The 18810-nt window shown below is 37.7% G+C and overlaps 1 protein-coding gene and 1 pseudogene across 2 annotated transcripts; one reads left to right on the top strand and one right to left on the bottom strand.

The window, feature by feature from the left end:
* The first annotated feature begins 3759 nt into the window (after nt 1-3759).
* Nucleotides 3760-12087, top strand: LOC134006149 (uncharacterized). 2 transcript variants are annotated; one of them, XM_062445241.1, is made up of 3 exons: nt 3760-3976; nt 10970-11305; nt 11388-12087. In XM_062445241.1, exons 1-3 carry the CDS (start codon nt 3907-3909, stop codon nt 11606-11608), a joined length of 627 nt encoding a protein of 208 aa, XP_062301225.1. In that variant the 5' UTR covers nt 3760-3906; the 3' UTR covers nt 11609-12087. The 2 variants fall into 2 exon arrangements, with proteins under 2 accessions (XP_062301225.1, XP_062301224.1); XM_062445240.1 differs by having other exon boundaries at nt 10955-11305.
* A 1236-nt stretch (nt 12088-13323) lies between these two features.
* On the bottom strand, nt 13324-15934 carry LOC134006270 (Fc receptor-like protein 5; annotated as a pseudogene).
* Between the last annotated feature and the right edge of the window lie 2876 nt (nt 15935-18810).

The following is an 18810-nucleotide window of genomic DNA, read 5'->3' as shown; positions in this document are numbered from 1 at the left end:
CAATCAACACGCAGCTCTCACTATCTGTGTTTGCAGCTCTGCAGAGCAACAAACCGCAGACTATAAACAGCAGGAGCAACGTTCAGCAGCTGCAGCACAGAGTGTGTGAAGAGTTTTGATTCTTTAATCAGTGAAACATGAAGAAAATTCAGTCTGTAAAACATCTGGTTTATTTTAGAAGCTGTTTAATCATCATGTAATTCATCTTATAATATCTTGTAATAATAATATGTGTAATTATTTGTTGTATAATAACTTTATTTACACAAGAGGAACTCTACTGATTCAAGTTGAGTTTTTAATCAAACTTGGGATTGTGTGCTGCTACCTGCTGGCTACAGGTGGAATCACATCAGAGCTGTTGGATTATAAATGACTATAAATATTTCTTAATGAGAACATTGAACACAAAGCAACTAACTGGTCATCATGACATCAGAAACATCTTGTTGAAGTTAAAATATTATTATAATATTGTATTTATTTCTAGTTTAAGTTTTTACATTTCACTGTTTATTCACTAAATGAATCTGTTTGTTTATCTGTTGCTGCATGAGTGTAATTTAGTGAATACAACATGAACTATATAAACTATATAAATGAATGTACTACTGTCTGAGGGGCTCTGGAGACCAGTAACAGGCCAGCTGGACGTCAGTGGTTGGACTGGTGTGAAGGTGTGGAGGTCTACCTCAGTGAAGAGTAGACAACCTCTGGCTCTAATGGAGACACTGAACACACACAGTTCAAACAATATGAGACACAGTTGTAGAAAAAACAAGTCTTTTCCAACATCTACTGATGGTAACTACACTGTTAGACATTTTCCTGTAAAAAAACAGTAAACAACTGGCAGAAGGGTTGCCATTATGTTACTGTAAAATTAACATGTTTTTACTGTCGCTAAATTTGACATTTTTGTACTGTTAATGAAAAATACAGCATGGACTGTTTTTAAAATTACTTTCACAATATTTTACAGTTAACCTACGTGTTTAAAAATACATTGTCAGTCTTCACAAAATCTACAGTATAATCACAACAAAATGTGCTTTGTGAATCAAGAACAGAGCTAAATCACTGATTGTTCATCATGTAATTACAATGTGAGAGAAAAAAAATCCACAGCTTCTTATTGCACTTTACTTTTTATTTTCATGAACTGTACATGCAGGACAATTGCATGTTGAAACACGTGCAAACAAAACCAAAAAATTCAGAGCCTTCTCTCTCAAAACATTTGGCGTTTTGCTGAAAATGGTGCAATACACGGCACTTAGGCTCAGAAATATTGACATGCTATATCACCTTTTTTGACTTTTTTGACGTAATATATTGAAAAATATAAACCAGGTGACCAGAACATAACAGTTTAGTGGAGTACCCAAAGTTACAGACAGTTCAGCTACATCATACATACATTACAACAAAACTCTCAGACATGTGTGCCCCTCATATCCACTTGTTGTAATGTGGACTATAAACATAAACATCCAAAGAAAAATATCCCAAGTCTTGAACTTAACCTGTAGCATTCAAACACTTGTGTAGGTTCAGAAACAGAACATAAATGCCCTTTACCCTATATCATGTAACATCTCAATATACTGAATATATTGTTCAGCATTAAATCAGTGGCACAAATAATAAAGAAAAAGTTCATTTAACAAAAAATGTTCTGTCAATATACTGTAATGCTGTCTGTCAAAAACAGTTTAAATAAAAATAAAAATACAATGAACACCACTAGACATGTTACATCATGTCCACATTCAATCCAGCCTGAGTATGTGTGTGTGTGTGTGTGTGTGTGTGTGTGTGAATGTGTGTGTGTGTGTGTGTGTGTGTGTGTGTGTGTGTGTGTGTGAGAGAGAGAGAGAGAGAGAGAGAGAGAGAGAGAGAGAGAGAGAGATGAGTTCCAAAATAATTTTCTCTGCATCTTCTCAAATACAAAATCAACGTGTGTACCCCTCATTTCCTGTTATTATAATGTGGACTATGAACATAAAAATCCAAAGAAAAAATATCCTAAGCCCTGAACTAACCCCTCAGCCAGCCAAAACATCCTAGCCTGGAACATTCAAACAGTGGTATGTGTAGGTTCAGAAACAGAATACAAATAACACGGAGAGAATGACAGAAATAATACAAAGTGTGAGTAAAGGAATGATTGAGAGAATAAAAAATAATATAGTGAGAGAATGGAAGATGGATTCAGACTTTCTACTCTATCAGAGTTAAAGGGATGACACAAGCTAGTTTTTGATAAATATATGTGAGTAATGGGATTGAGTAATCTCACCATTTTAAATGAAGTCCCATTGAAAGTCCATGAGTCTCCTCAGCAGAGTGGATACATGTGGGTTGACTGGTGTAGTCTTTTTGCTGGTGACTTTGCCAGTTTTCTTTGATAAGACTTTGCCCCGTCCAGCCTTGGTGCCTCTCTGAGGGTTTATTCCAATGAAGCGCCTGGAAAATGATAGTATTTCTATAGACACTGTGTAAAAATCAAGTTGTGTAACTCACTCAGATTAACAGAAATGATGGTACTCAACTGCTGTAACAAGTCTTAATGTTACTTCAACTGTTGAAAATGACTTCCATAGACTATTTAGCAACACTATTAAGGCATCATCATTATTATAACTTTTTATTTATATAGCATTATTAATGAATTCACTGGCAAAATACTTGTGGTTAGTTAATTTAGATTGAGTTCCTTGTGTTGTCTGATTATTTGACAATCATCTATGAAAATCTAGTTAGCTGCTGAATCCTTCTATTATGACATGCACATATTCAATAGGCCAATGCAAACAAACTTTAAACATCACTGATATACTTAGCACCAATTTATAGATGAAATAAAACTGCTACTCACCAAATAAGTAGCAAGATGGGGATGGATGAATAAAATAACAGACCCAGCTTCCCATGTGCTGTTCAGGTGAATTGCCTTTCCCAGAATTATAAAAAATACTGCATGATACTGTAGTTTAGATACTTTGGATGTTTTATTAGCGGTAAAGTGCTGTATTTTAGGAATACATTATAGTTCTTCGGTTTTTGATGTGTTGAGGACCAAATTGTTTTCAGCACACCACCCCACCAACCTCTGGATTTCAGTCCTGTATGGCGTCTCATCCCCCTCAGAGATGAGTCCCACCAGTGTGGTGTCGTCAGCAAACTTAACGACGACGTTGCTTGGGTGGGTGCAGACAAAGTCATATGTGTACAGGGTGTACAGAAGAGGGCTGTTGTACACACATGTCACATCCACTGTTGCTCTGAGGTCTGGATCTGCCACTGTCCATGGTGCTAAAGATCCACAACGGCACATCATTCCAACTCTAGGCAGTAATCAGATCATTAGAAAATGTTACAGTCAAAGGACTTCAAACTATACACAGAGCTACTTAGGGAGATGTAGAACAAGAATGCAGTGGAGTTTGCTGAAAACAATTTGATAATTATTTTAAATGAATTTTTAAAAACTGCTTGTTTAGCCATACAATGTGTATTGGGTATGATTTCAGCATAGGATTATTAGAAAATGGCACAGTCAAAGGACTTCAAAATATACACAGATGTACCTGGGGACATGGTTTTTTATAATGTAACTATGCAGACTATGACAGATGACTGTATTACAAAAAATGAAAGGATAAAAAGCAACTTCTGCGTTTACGATGTGCACTTGAATGCACCTTTAAGCCCCACACGCTTTACCGTACAAGCGATGTGACTGCAGTGTCAGACACCGGAGCAGCAACATGACTAAATAATCAGAAATCATGGTCAACTTCCAAACTTATAACTGTGTAATTATCTGTTTAAAGCGTCGCTGGTCTGGATTAATCAACTAATGAAGTTTGTTGAGGAAACTAAGAAGAGAAGAAGAGAAAGATGTCTGCTTTAAAATCTACTTTATCCGTGTTTCTCCTCATATGTTTCCTGTCCTGTTCTGTCTCTGAAGGTAAGCTGTGTGATATTTATATTTACTGAAAACTCTGTAACTCTGCTTCACTTCCTGTTACTGATCAATATTAAACTTACTGTTACTGATCAATATTAAACTTACTGTGGTGGAAAAAACTAGTTTTATCTGCTCGCTGGCAACTTTCCAGACTTTTTGTCTCACCGCCCTGTAACGGCGGTGAGACACGCTGTTTGACTTCCGCATCGGTATCAGAGTCAGTATGAGCAGACAAACATCAGGCTGCTGCTGTCTTCAGCTTCTTTTGGTTTAATGATGTTTGACATCGTCACTGAAGTGAAGAACACAGTTTATTTATCAGTTTGTTACCTTTTACCTCAGAGGTTTTTACAGTGTGTACAGTAATACATCATCCTGTACTCAGACTCTTTACTCAAAGAAAGAAAAACTACCTAAAACTATTTGAACAGAACTGAAGCAACAAGCAGAGCTACTGAATCATTAAAATACTGACAGATCAAAGTTAAATATGATCAAATACAATAAACACCCAGAGCTATTTCACTTTTTAACTTCTTCATCAGAACTCAGTGAACTGACTTTACAGTAACATCACTATAACATTTCATTTTTATATTCTTACTGCATTAAGTTATATTTCAGTCATGTGTTAGTTTTAATGTGTGACAGTAAGTCAACAGTGTAATACCACAGGACTGTCAGTAGGTGGTGCTGTTGGTTTGTGTCGCAGCTGTTAAAGCTCAGCAGAACTCAGGCTGTCAACACTTTACTGATCATCACATCTACACTTACTGTCTTTAATCTAGATATCAATATAACACATGCTGATTGGTGAAATGTCACAGTTGTAGGCATGACGTCACACAGCGGTCGTCATGGTGATCTGATGTTCAATTATTAAAAAACAATTAATTCTATTTTACACAATATTCTGTTAATGTCTCAATATATACATTTACGACTTAAATGAAGAATTTTAAAGCTGATTTTTCTCCTCTGGATGTTTTTATTGTTCTTTAGATCTACAGGCACAACCGATAACAGCACTTCATGGACAGACTGTCACTCTGCCATGTAAAGCTCCAAACAACGTCAACATAGTAACTGTTGAGTGGATCAGATCTGACCTTGATAACTACGTCTACTTGAAGTTAGACGGGCACCTGAACACAACACACCAGGATCCATCTTATGTGAACCGGGTGCAGCTGAAGGACGATGAGATGAAGAACGGTGAACTGTCTCTGATTCTGAAGAACGTGAACAACAACGATGGAGGAACATATGAGTGTCTCTATGTAGAAGAGAGAGGAGGAGATGTTCAGATTAAACTCAGCAGCATCGTCGTCCTGAATGTTGAAGGTGAGTTTGTAGATGTGAGAAATGATAGTTCCACATCTGGACAGGAATATGATCACATGTTCACAGTTAAACACGTTTTGTTCTTCAGGCTTCAGTACACACAGATAGTTTCTGTTACAGTTTTAATGACACCGATAACTATATATAGCTATTACTGTTAAATGAGTATTCAAATCACCTGACACATGCTGGCCATTAATAATGAATGTATTTATTACTTCATTAAGTAAATAGAATAAACTTTTGTGGGCTAATGAATGTAAAATGCAGGAAGTTTTATAGAAATACTAAATAATAATAAAATAAATGATTGAAATATAAATAAAAAACGAAGGCCATAAATGAAAAATGAATTACCAACAACATAAAACGAGCATGTATGTGTGTGTGTGTATATATATATACACACACACACACACACACGGGCTAACATGCTAACAGCTCTGAAAGCTGACCTAAGTTGTTGTTTTTCCGTCCTTTGTACTGTCCGGCTAACTTAACACAACTTTTCAAGCGAGACTGCACCCCCATATAAAGAAATACAGTGTTTATATACTTTCACTAGACTACAGTTAACAAGCCGTTATTTTAATGTTACCTGAATAAAAGCAAATCACTATTCAAAGAGAGCTAGCATTAGCTAGCTGGCATACTAAACTTGCCTTTGTGTTTGCTGAAGCTATTTTATGATGCAGATTCATATTCAACAATTACTATACTAACAATTTAAGCCTGCATTAAAAACATGTTTAGTTTTACCAACATCAGAGTTGAACCATCATTAACTTCAGTGGACTGAGATCAGATTCTGCTGCCTGTGTTTGGTTTGGTGGCAGACGCGCGAAAAGCGTCAATGACTTGAGTCATTAAGGCGCACTCACACTAGGGCCAGTTGTTCTGTACCGTGCTGAAGCACGGATGTCCCCCCTCCCCTGTCCCCTGCTGTCCTGCACTCACATTATCCCAACCGTACCGTACTCAAGCACGGTTACCTCCCACACATTGCGCAAAAACATGCTGTGTGTCAGTAAAACACAACACGGCTGATCAATTAACACAACGATGATTAAAAAGTGCAAGCTTGTTCTTCTGAGTCATACCTGTGTAGTATGCAGTACTAGATACTTGTATAAAAAAGACTCTAGTAAAAGCAGACTTCCTGATTCAACTCTTTACTCCAGTAAAAGTAAGACTTAGTTTAATGACTTAGAAATCGCCAAATGACTTTAACGAATTTCGTTAGTTTATATAATGCAGATTTGTAAAATATTACTTTTATGAGTCACAGTCACAGACAATAAACTAAGCATTTCATAATTGTGGTAGCAGCAGTGCAGCAGATGTAATGAAGTCCCATATATGCATAATGTCTCCACGTTGCATTGAGTGTTGCTTGTGAAATGACCAGTGCTCAGCTAGTGTCAGGATTCCCTGGAAAATTCAATTCCCGGGATTTAAAATGTCTTATTTTCGGGAAAAATATGAATCCCTACTGCGCTGCGTGACCAAGTGTACCGTGCCTAAGCACACCTCTTCCAACCGTACCGTACCAGGGAAGAACTTGCACTCACACTAGCCAAATAATCCGGATTTTAGGGGGCAAACGTGCTTGGGCACGGTACGATTGCCTAGTGTGAATACGCCCTTAGTCTCTGATACTAATACTAAGTATTAGGCTACACACTCAGAAAAATAAAGTACACATTATTAAATAAAAAAGGTAAGCCAGTAAAAAGTACAGAAAACTCAACGTTAGCAAGTAAAAGTAAAAAACTGCCATAAATTAAGTTTATTTAAGTAAGGTCAATGTTTGCATTTATATTATATATATATATGTGTGTGTGTGTATATATATATGTATATATATATATATATATATATATACACACACACACATCCACATATATATATAGATTGATCACCATGAGTCTGTGGAACCATCTCATTCACACAGGTTTGATTGTTCTAACAGCGATGGCACAACATGAGAGAGAGAATTATTTCATTACATTTCATTTGCTCATGCAGGGACGAAATACGAAAAGGTTGAGATTTGCTAACGTTAACCAACATATTAATATAAAAATACACATTCAAATAGTAATTACAGCATTTGATTGTTATTATATTTACAGTTTGAATTATATTAAACCAGAAATTCGTTCCAACAGCTTTAATGTAAACTTGTAATGAAACGTTTAAACTATAAAAACAAACTTCAGATTCTTCTGTTCATCACAGACATTAGCAGTGATCATCAATATGTACAAACATCATATTAGATTCATCATTATGAATAAATATCTGATTATTATGACCTTTATTGTAATTATGAGATATTTTCTCTTAATTACAATATACTGATTCGTAATTAAGTGACACTAAGTTGTGATTGCGAGAGCAGATCAGATTTGTCTGTTGCTTTGACAGTTTATATTTAAAGATTAATTCATGGTGGTGAGGATCTGTTATTGTTTCTGAATTTACTCACCAGAAAGACAATGTTGTGTGGGTGGGCGTCGGTCCTCAAGTGTCATGTCCCCCGCTTCTCTACCCTCTTTGACAGGGAGGTTTGAGGTTTTACAGACTTCTCGAACGCCGACTCACAGGTGATCCTCAGACAACACCAACTGTTCTGGCAGTATTTTATATTAAGAAGCACAAAGTCGTTCGTTGTCTTTCTGATAGTTTATTCAGTCATCTGCAGACAGACTCCTTGCTGTCTCAAGTGTGAGATGGCACGAGTGAGCCCAGAGCAGAGAAAGTTGTCAGATTATATACAATACATTATCTTGTAAAAGGATGATCTTGTTCTACCATCAGAACAATGTAAGCACAATAGTCATAATGTGTGTACAATCAGGCCAATGGTTAGTCAGTAGATTATAACATACATGATGTTCACTCAATCAGCAGACTATGACACACACACACACAAACACACACACACACATACACCTAATCATATGACATAGTTACTCATTTGTATCAAAGGAGATGAATAATAAGAATTCCCATTACACCCTTATGCCCCCTTTAAAAAAAGTTCCTTTGAGTTTTTTAGGGAAAAAAATGTCTGCATGAAAACATCAGTCCTGATAATAAATATCAAATATTCATTTTCAGGATTTTAACCTTTTAAATGCCAGTTTGTTTACATATAACGGCTTTTTTTTAAATGAAAAAAACACAAAAAAAGCTAAATGCAAAGTGATTTATTTTGGGGGGATTATCACATGTTCTGGGCTGTGATTTGGAAGACGGCTTCAAAATGTTTGTTTTATTTGTTTTTTAACTGTTGTAGCACCCGACCCATGTAACATGAGGGCATGTGCTACATGTATTCCCTCACCTCTACACCAGTAAGTCAGTTCCAGCTGCGAAAGGCTATTCATACTTGCCATGTTTCCAATAAATTAACTTTAAATAATAAGAGAATAGCTAAGGTCTGATTTTGAAGAAGTTGAGGTTAACGTGTTTTATACAGAGTGTACTTTTTGTTCAAAAGGAAACTTTTAATTACGAGAATCCCAGCGGTGCCTCCATTTTATGTAGCACCGACCCGTGTAGCTATTAAGTTACTATTTACATAACCAGGGTTGTAGTACTATGGGCAGGGCCCTGGGTACTTTACCTGTGGCTTACCGTTTTACCTGTGTAACCAAATTATATACTCAGTTTGAAACCCCTTTTTTTCCTTTATACTTATTATGAATTTCCAATGTATGGCGGTGCCTCCACTTAGCAAGAATATAATATAAAGCACTACTTTTTTTAATCTCACTAAAAATGTTGAATCTTGAACATGTTTCTTCCCTCAATTCACACCTTAATGAAATATAAACAACACACTCACAATACTTTAAATCCAAATAATGAATTTAGTTATAGAAACAAATATTTAAATCTGTAACAAAAATAAAACAAGTATAATAATATTACACCACAATCAAAGGTTTTTTTCTTTAAATTCTTGAATTTGAACTAAAGGGCCCACACTCGCACACACACACACTGCAACCAAAATAAAAGTGTCCTTTAATTAAACAAAAACCCCGTTGCAGGCCTGAGTCGTTGCTTGGGAGCGGTGAGACCTAAAACAAATGGTTGCTTCAACTTGCTACTGCAAGCCACAAATAAATGCAAGTGCACTGTTTTTTGTTACTCACAAAATCCTTCAGTTGGAAACATGGATGACGTCTCCAAGGAGTTTTTCCTGACCCTCAGTCTAACAAATATGACAGATTTTCTCAGTCACATATCTCATTTCAAACTTCAAACTAATGAAAACATCAACACATAAGACACAGTAACATTAGCTGCTGCTACAGTGAAACATGTGCTAACATAGCTAGCGCGCTAATCCGCTAATCACGATTAGCATCCGATTTTTCCACACTACATCATGATGAAGTGTCATAAACATTAACACAGAGGTATTTACCTTCTGCAATCTGTAATATATCCTTTACGCTTTGGTAAACTCTGTATCCACTGCTGTAACGGACATAAACAATCTCCAGCAGCTTACACAGCTATCACACAGCTCTTCTGTTGTCTTCTGACGTGTCCGTGCCTGCCTGCTCCGGGGTTACCTCTACATCCCCCCCTCTACCTTTCCGATTGGATATTAAGTTTTAACAACCAACGCAACTAACAACATGACAAGACAGACAGCCTTATCTCTCTGAGGTGTGGTTGGGTCATGACCACGTTTCTCTTCTGTGTACCTCAAACAAACTATTTCAATTTCATTGAACTTTATACACACTGACACAGATTTGTTTATCTGCAAATAGCATTTTAACTCACTATGAACTATTTTTAACATTCCACTTAACTCATTGGAAAACATGCTTCTTAACAGTTACAATTATTATATTTATTTGCATATTTATTTATTAGGTCTAAATTACGTAATTTAGACTGGGCTACACTGTATTTTACCTTTGGGAGAATTCACCAGTCCTGCTCGTCCTGTTTTATGAAGCACAGCAGACCAACATGATGTGTTGGTGTCAGAGTTTAATTTATGTGTGTATTGAAAAATAAATGTGTGTATACACACATTTCCGTACACACACTCACACACACACACTCTGACACTCATACCAACACATCCAGGTCACCTTCTTTAATTCTATGACTGATGGAGGTTAATCAGACAGTTTGGTTATTGTTCTGGTTTTCTTGGTGGTGCCCCATATTAATCATTAGAAGTGATTATTCTTTAATTTGTTATTAGTCATTAATAATTATTTAAGATAATTATTAGTCATTAATAATAACCAAACGCATTCCTTTCTACTCTTACATGTATGGTTGCCTTGTAGCAAAGCTATCACCTACATTATAGTGGAGCTGCTTCTTAGTGAGACCCTGATTCTCAAAATCTAACATCTACACACTGTATTATAGACCTGTTATAAGTGAATGATTAAAATAATACATATATATATATATATATATATATATATTAAAAACAAAGTCCTTGGATAATGTGATGCCATAAACATGAACACAGCCCAAATAATCAAGAAAATAAAAACTGAAAAGCCAAAAATGTCCTTAAGGAGGCATAAGGGTTCATTTAAAGATGAAAGTATCACTGACTTTTGTTTTCTTTATTTTTAGTTTTTGTTCTTTCAGAGAAAACAGTGAAGTCTGGAGATGATGTCACTCTTCACTGTCAGAGTCCCAGAGATGAAGACATCAGATCATTACAGTGGATCAGACCTGACCTGAAGACAGAGACAGATGGATACGTCTTCTTCTTCAGAGACAACCAAACATATGAAGACTACCAGCATCCATCGTTTCATGGTCGAGTGCAGCTGATGGATCCACAGATGAAGAACGGAAACGTTTCAGTGATTCTGAAGAACGTCAACATCAACGACACTGGAACATACGAGTGTCGAGTTTCAGTGAGCAACACAAAGCCTGACCTCATGAACATCATCATCCTGACAGTCACTGACTCAGGTGAGTTTGTACAGGTGAGACTGTAGAGGTGAAACATCATCTGTCTGACAGCTGATAACTCAAATCTGTTTCTGCTCTACAGGTCAAACATCTGGAAACATCCAGACTGAAGGAGAGAAGGAGGAAGGAGACAAGGATGGAGGAAATCTTGGACTGACAGTTGGACTGTCCGTTGCTGTTGGGATTCTTCTTGTTGCTGTTGGTGGTTTTATATTTTATATAAAACATAATGGACGTCCTTTCCAACGTGTTCTCCGTAGAGAAGCTGTTCCCGAACCAGTCAGAAAGCTCTCTGCTCTCTGAACTCTTGAATCTTTCTGCAGCTTTTACAGCAGCTACATGGTCTGAATTAGAACTGAGTCTAAATGTTTAGAACTCAGTTCTTTCATCAGAACTTAAAGAAAGTGGAGAATGTGGTTTTAGTGTAATTAGTGATCAGGCTGCAGCTCCTCCTCTCATCACATCATTTATTCACAATGTGAGAACAGCACTGAACTGTGAAGACAATCAGACACAGCAGTCACACTGTGTCATTAACACTTCCTGTTTGTCATGTGACCCACACTGGTCCATAAAAATCATTTTGATCTAATTTGATCATTTAAAAAAGCAGCGTCTGTATAAAACGACTCATTTTATTATCAGAATTTGATCCATTTAGAACAATAATATGCAGCCTAATAATGTGTGTGATGTGGTTTTCCCATAAAAATGATTATTATCACTTTAAAACCCTTAAATAATTCTTCTGCCTCATTAAAACCCAGAATCTATAATGATGTAAATACACTTAGATGTTTCCTCCTTCACTCTCAGTGTTTGTGATCTGGCTCAGTGCTGGACAGTAACTAACTAGATATGGATTTATGAATGATGGTCTGACAGGCAGCTGTTGCTCTGCTAGAGCATGTTTGAATGTTGTTAATACATTCATATTTATTGAAATGTGGTGATTATTGTAAATATTGAGCCCTGGAAATTAGACCTAAGAGCGTGAGGACGCTTAATAAAAGAATAAATGTATGTTTATGTAAAGCTGGTGATATCTGTACAGAGTCTAGAGGCAGCTGTTGTTCTGTCCAGTAAAAACATGAAGCTTCACTTTACATTCAGACAAACATGTGCTGCTACAACTGTTATAGATTATATCTGTGAAACCAAAGAGAATAATATCATACATTTGATATATATCAGGAGCCCAGAGTTCAGTTATTTTTTGTTATTATTTAAATAAAGCTGCCTTGGCTTGCCATGTCTATATCTATGAATGCTGAGTTTGTTTGTGGTCCAAACCAGAAAAGCTTCCAGAGGTTTAGTTAAAGAGTCAGACTGTGTTTCAGCGCCATCTGCTGGTCATTAACTGCAGCTGCTGCTGTTCCTGCAGGTTCAAGTCTGTTCTTCATTGTTTTATCTCTGTTGGACAGCAGATGTTTCCTCAGCAAGGCTCCAGATTTATTCTGTTTTTTCTTTCTTTTTATGTGTTTTTTTTGGTACTGTGAATGTTTTGACACATTAAAGATTATTTTTTAAAGGCTTGTTTCCTTTCTATGAATTCAGTCTTTATGAATGTAGACAGTTTGGATTCTCTTCATTTTAAAGTATCTGAATGTCTGAACTTGAACCAGTTGTCTGTTGCTCTTATGAATAAATGAAAACGTATCAATTGTTGATATGAATGGAATAAAATGTTTAACTTTCTCAGTGTTCACAATGTCCCCATAATCCTAAATGTCCCCATAATGCTAAATGTCCCCACTTTGTAAACCCAGAGAGGTCCTCACAAAGATACAAGTATAACTCTAAATATAATTTACAATATAAGAATATGACGCAAATCAACAGAAATTATAACTTCATAAATACTGAAATTACATAATGAACTGTAAATGGATGTAAAACACAACTTCAAAATGTTATTAATTAATGAAAAGTTAAATGTTTACTGTGAAATTTAAACGTCTGTGTCTGACCTTCAGGTTTCCTCTGAGCACATCCTCTCACGGGTAAAACCAGTAGAACTAGAACCAACAGAACCAGTAGAACCAGGCCACAGACAGGTGGAACAGACCACAGCACAAAGGGATGAGGAGAGGTGGCGATGGGTTTCTCTAAAATCAAACAAAAATAATCGTTAAAGTACATTTTAATATTCACTTATTTCACTGTTCACAAAGTAATAAGATTACTGAGACTGGTTCAGTTTTTAGACATTAAGCTTTGTTTGGGTAAAATGATCACATGTTCAATTTTGGGTTAAATGCTGATAAATGTCACAGTTTCATTAGTCAGTGTTAGTAGAGTTAGAAATGTTCTCTCACTATGAATCACTGCTGAAGCTTTAACTTCCTCACCTGTGACAGAGATCCAGCTGGATGGAGACTCTTCATGACTGCTGATGTTACACTTGTAGAGGCCTTCATCAGACTTGGAAACATGGTGGATGGTCATGTGACCTGCAGGCTCAGTCCTGATGAGGGAGCCATCTTTATAGAAATCAGCTGGGAGGTTGGAGGTCTTTGTTTTACAGTGCAGAGTGACATCATCTCCCTCCATCACAGGGAGGACAGGACTCTGCAGGATCACTGATCCACCTCAACACAGAGACAAACTACAGCATTTCATCATTTACACTCAGCTTCATCAATACTAACTCCACAGTCTGATCTTACCAGTGACAGTGATGTTGATGCTGTTACTGGTTGCTCCCTCTCTGGACTCGCACCAGTAAACTCCACTTTCCATTGGAAGGACTCCACTGATGATACAGGAGGACCCAGATAATCTTCCCCAGCCGTCTTCACACTCCTTCCTGGTTTCTCTGGTTGTGTTCCTCCTCAGCGTCCATCCAGCAGAGCTGTCGTCCTCCTCACAGCTCAGATAGACAAACTGTCCTTCAAACATCTGAGATCTGCTGGGACTCACAGTCAGAGAGGCTGAGAGGAGATTTATTATATTTAGGAAACAACATGAGGAGTCATTTAATGTAACAGAGAAACACTCAGTAGGTCAACAACATGAATCCTGTTATACAGTTAATGTTTCTCAATGCTGCAGTGAAGCATGACCAGAAGCTGTCACCATATTTACACTTAAGGGTTAGGGTTATAGTTGTTTAACGTTAATGAATAAAGATAAAAAATCGTCAACTGTTGAGAGTCTGTGAAGATGCTAGTTTTACTTGATGCAGGAAGGTTGTTCAACGTCAGTATTTATGATTTAAGGTTAAATCTGTCTGACATATTTATTAATTAGTTGATTTAAAGGTTGTATTTAAGCCATCAGGGTAAATTTACAGTACGTGTGAACAGTAATGCCTCTGCTGTAAGAAAAATGGCACTTTTACACTACACAGTTACAGCACGACTCGACTCAACTCTACTCGGTTTGGTACCAGGAACGACCTTTTCCATTACTATAGTTCCTCCTCAACTTGAGCGGGGTCATCATAGCACGTTAGCACATTAAACTGCTGTGACTTTGTTTTCGCGACACAAACACATAAACAATGTAGGACATGGAGGTGATGGTGTACTTGCTGCTGTATGAGGCTTTCTGTCTCACACAAAGCAAGAGAAGAGAAACGAATCTCTGTAACGCTGTTGTTGGTATTTAAAAATGCCGGGTTTGATTCTTGTGTGGGACGGCTCATGACTCTTCGAGCGACAACTCTTCTGACCAATCAGTGGCCGGCAGTCTGTTGACGTCACATTTAGTATCGGCTCGGCTCGCTTGGAACCTCGGCAGAGCAGATACTAAAAAAGTACCAGGTACCAGGTACTATCCCTGATGGAGACGCAGAATAAAACCAAGTCGAGTCGAGCCGAGTCGAGTCGTGCTGGAACTGTGTAGTGGAAAAGCGCCAAAACAGTCTGGCCACATAAACGGAGAACATCCTGTAATAATCTGACACTTTATTTTCATCATTCAGAAGAAACGAGTCACCAAAGTTACTGAATTGATTAAATAACTCACAGTCTGTAGATGTAAAATCAGTTTTCTCAGCTTCAGCTCGCTGTTAGCAGCACATGTGACCAGATTCTAAAGCTGTGATTGGTTGTTTCTTGCAATCTAACCTTTACTTCCAGACCTTTATACACATATAAGACATTATCCAGCTGTTTCCAGAGGCTGAGGAGGACTAACTAACTGATATTCATCAGCAGAGTGACCCTTCAACAGCTTTACATCATCAGATAAGAAGTTTACTAACCTTGGTTTGTTGTGCAGAACAGCAGAGAGCTCACAACTAAAGAGACAAAAGAACCAACCAGAAACACATCAAATCATCACTAAACTTACACAGATGTGATATATTAATAGATAATTATAAAGTAATTTAAATGAATAACTCATCCTCTCTTCTATAACTCAGCTAAGGTGTTATAAGTATAATTATTTAAACCTGGACAGTACAGATTGTACAGATTGTACTCACAGAGCCACAGAAGAGATGTTTGGTCCATTCGGCCTCTCGGTGATGTGAGAATGACTTTGTTTGTTCACTGCAGTTAAACACGACTTCCTTCCTTTGTAGGTGTGATGCTGCTGTGTGGTTTACTCTGCAGGAAACTAATTTACCGTAGTTCATATTATTAGCAGTCACATGAAAGCTTTAGTTAACCCTTTATGTATTCTCAATGAAACAATGAGACATCAGCAGCAAACACATGAAGTTACTAAAAGTCTGCTGGCTCCAATATCTCAGAGATTACTGCTAACATGATGCTTCATTTACTTTGTGAGTGACAGTGTGAAGGTTTGTCTTTACTGAGCAGAAGACTACTGCTGTATTTACACTGTTTCATTCACTGTGGAGACGTCCGTGCTAGATGTGTGTTAGAGAGTCTTTATTCTACTTCCTTAATGCTGTCTTCCCTCTGATCAATCTGTACCAGCAGGGAAACTGAAGGAGACGCCTGCAGGGAAGCAGATTCATCTGTGAAGAGATCAACCTCACTGTCAGCAACAACTAAAACACTGTTTTTTCAGTGGAGGCAAACTTTAAAGTCCATTTTAACACGTAGAAACAGAAACTTTACTGCTGGGTTCATCAGTGATGACAGAGGCTGGCAAACCTGCATTTAAGCCATCAAACACATTTTAGAAAATATATCCATATATTTTGTTTTCAGACAGCTTCTGATTGGTTGTAGCAGCCTAAAGCCCGCCTCCTCTGTTCTTCCATTGGCTCTCTATCTGAGCATGTGTGAAGGCCAGCTTGTGGCTCTCAGTCACACAACCACAGAGCTACTATGAAGCAGTCTGCTGTTATTTAAAGACATCATCATGGTGACTTTTCTACAAAGTTGATCTATTCTCTCAGTTGGTTCGTGAATGTTGTGCTGCTGCTAACAAAAGCTCATAGTCTGACCTGCATTACATTCAGATGACTTCAAACTTGATGCTGTGTGATGGATCATTTTTTAAAGCCTATAAACCGAGCCTGGTGCTGCTGCTTCTCCACACTGTCAGCAGTCCTAACCTCCTGTAGTCACCATGTTACAGGAAAGAAACAGGAATCTGGTCTAGTGCTACAGAGCAGCGTTCTCACTGGAGGGTCTCTGTTGTGTTTGTACTGGATACACAGTCCTGCTGATGGTTTACATTACTCCACTGATACAGGTCACTGTAACACACCATGAAACACAGAAATGCACCATCAAAGGCAGGATGCCAACATATATAACTCCATAAGACTTGTAAGAATAACCAGAGCTGGTATTAACCCTCCTGTTGTCCTCGAGTCAAGGAAGGAACAGAGGAAGAAAGAAGGAAGGAGGGAGATGGAAGGAAAGGAGGGAGGAAAGAAGGAAGGAAGGAAAGAAGGAAGGAAAGGAAGGGAGGAAGGAAGGAGGGAGGAAAGGATGGAAGGAAGAAAGAAGGAAAGGATTGAAGGAAGAAGAAAGTAAAGGAGGGAGGAAGGAAAGAGGGAAGGAAGGAAGGAAAGTAGGGAGGAAAAAGGAAGGAAAGGATGGAAGGAAGAATGAAGGAAAGGATGGAAGGAAGAAGGAAGGAAAGGAGGGAGGAAGGAAGGAGGGAAGGAAGGAAGGAAAGGATGGAGGAAGGAAAGGAAGGAAGGAGGAAGGAAAGTATGGAAGGAAGAATGAAGGAAAGGATGGAAGGAAGAAGGAAGGAAAGGAGGGAGGAAGGAAGGGAGGAAAGGAAATAAGGAAGGGAGAAAGGAAAGGAAGGAAGGAAGGATGGAGGAAAGAAGGAAGGCAGGAAGGTAGGAGGGAGGAAAGAAAGAGAGAAGGTAGGAGGGAGGGAAAAAGGAAAAGGGGAAGGAAGGAAGGAAGGAAGGTAGGAGGGAGGAAAGAAAGAGAGAAGGAGGGAGGAAGGAAGATAGGAAGGAAGGAAGGAAGAAAGGGGGATGGAGGAAGGAAAGAAAGAGAGAAAGAGAGAGGGAGGAAAGAAAGAGAGAAGGAGAGAGGAAGGACGGAGGGAAGGAAAGAAGGAACAGTCAAAACAGACGGGGTCAATTTGACCCGGGAGGACGACACGAAGGTTAATGAACTTCACACCTGCTGTTAACAATAACTACAGTCCAGATCATTGCAGTCAGGCTCCATCCAGCCATCAATGTGAACACACTGTCTATGTCGCCATCTAGTGGTGGAAGTGCAGTACTGACACAGATTTACCCAAAGACGCTTCTTACTGAAGGTTGAACCCTTTCAATAGAGGGATGAACTGTCCAAATTTACCAATGTGATCCTGAGATATTGATGCTTATTAGCTGAGCTCATTACTCACATTACATTAGATTCACATCACTTTTGACATCATTACAAACAGCTAATTTGTAGATTTGTGCCCTAAACACGCCTCTACTAAAACCTCTCTAACTTTGCTCTGCTTCACTTTATCAGCATCAGTCTTGGCACAGGTAATGTTCAGATGTTGTTTTATGGTTTTCTGGAGGTTTCAGGCTGCAGCTGCATCATTACAAAGAGGATATTCACTCTAATATGTTACCTATGGGTTTGTTAATTATTAAATTATTATTCCAAAGCAGGAAAGACAGCTGAATGAAACATGGCACACTGAGAGCAATAAATCAACATCATTGACAATATTTTTCAACAACACATTAATTATTACTATATTTTCCCATTTTTTCTGCAATTAATGTGATTTAAATAATCTTGTATTAAACACCTTTGATGGCATTTATTCATTCACTTCACATGTATTCACACTTCTATTGTCTTTAATACTATATTGTGGACATTTACGAATCATTTCTTACATGAGAGATTATTATAACATTATTACCACTACGACTAACAACAATCGATTTAATTCAGTAACTATGCAGACTCATACTTTATAATTTTAACTTAAGAAACACGCACATTTCCAAAGAGTAAAGTAATATTAAAGTTAGTACTAACGTTTTTCATTACATTGACAGATTTGAGGAGATTCCCGCTCAGTTTCACAGCTGAAGTGGAGCCTTGTTGGATCAACTACTTTTAACTTGTTGATCTGACCCCCTGAACAAA

The sequence above is a fragment of the Scomber scombrus genome, chromosome 23, assembly GCF_963691925.1.
Source record: "Scomber scombrus chromosome 23, fScoSco1.1, whole genome shotgun sequence".
In the NCBI taxonomy this organism is placed as follows: Eukaryota; Metazoa; Chordata; class Actinopteri; order Scombriformes; family Scombridae; genus Scomber; species Scomber scombrus.
Note: the sequence above shows the minus strand (reverse complement) of the source record. Positions and strands in the feature narration are given on the sequence as shown.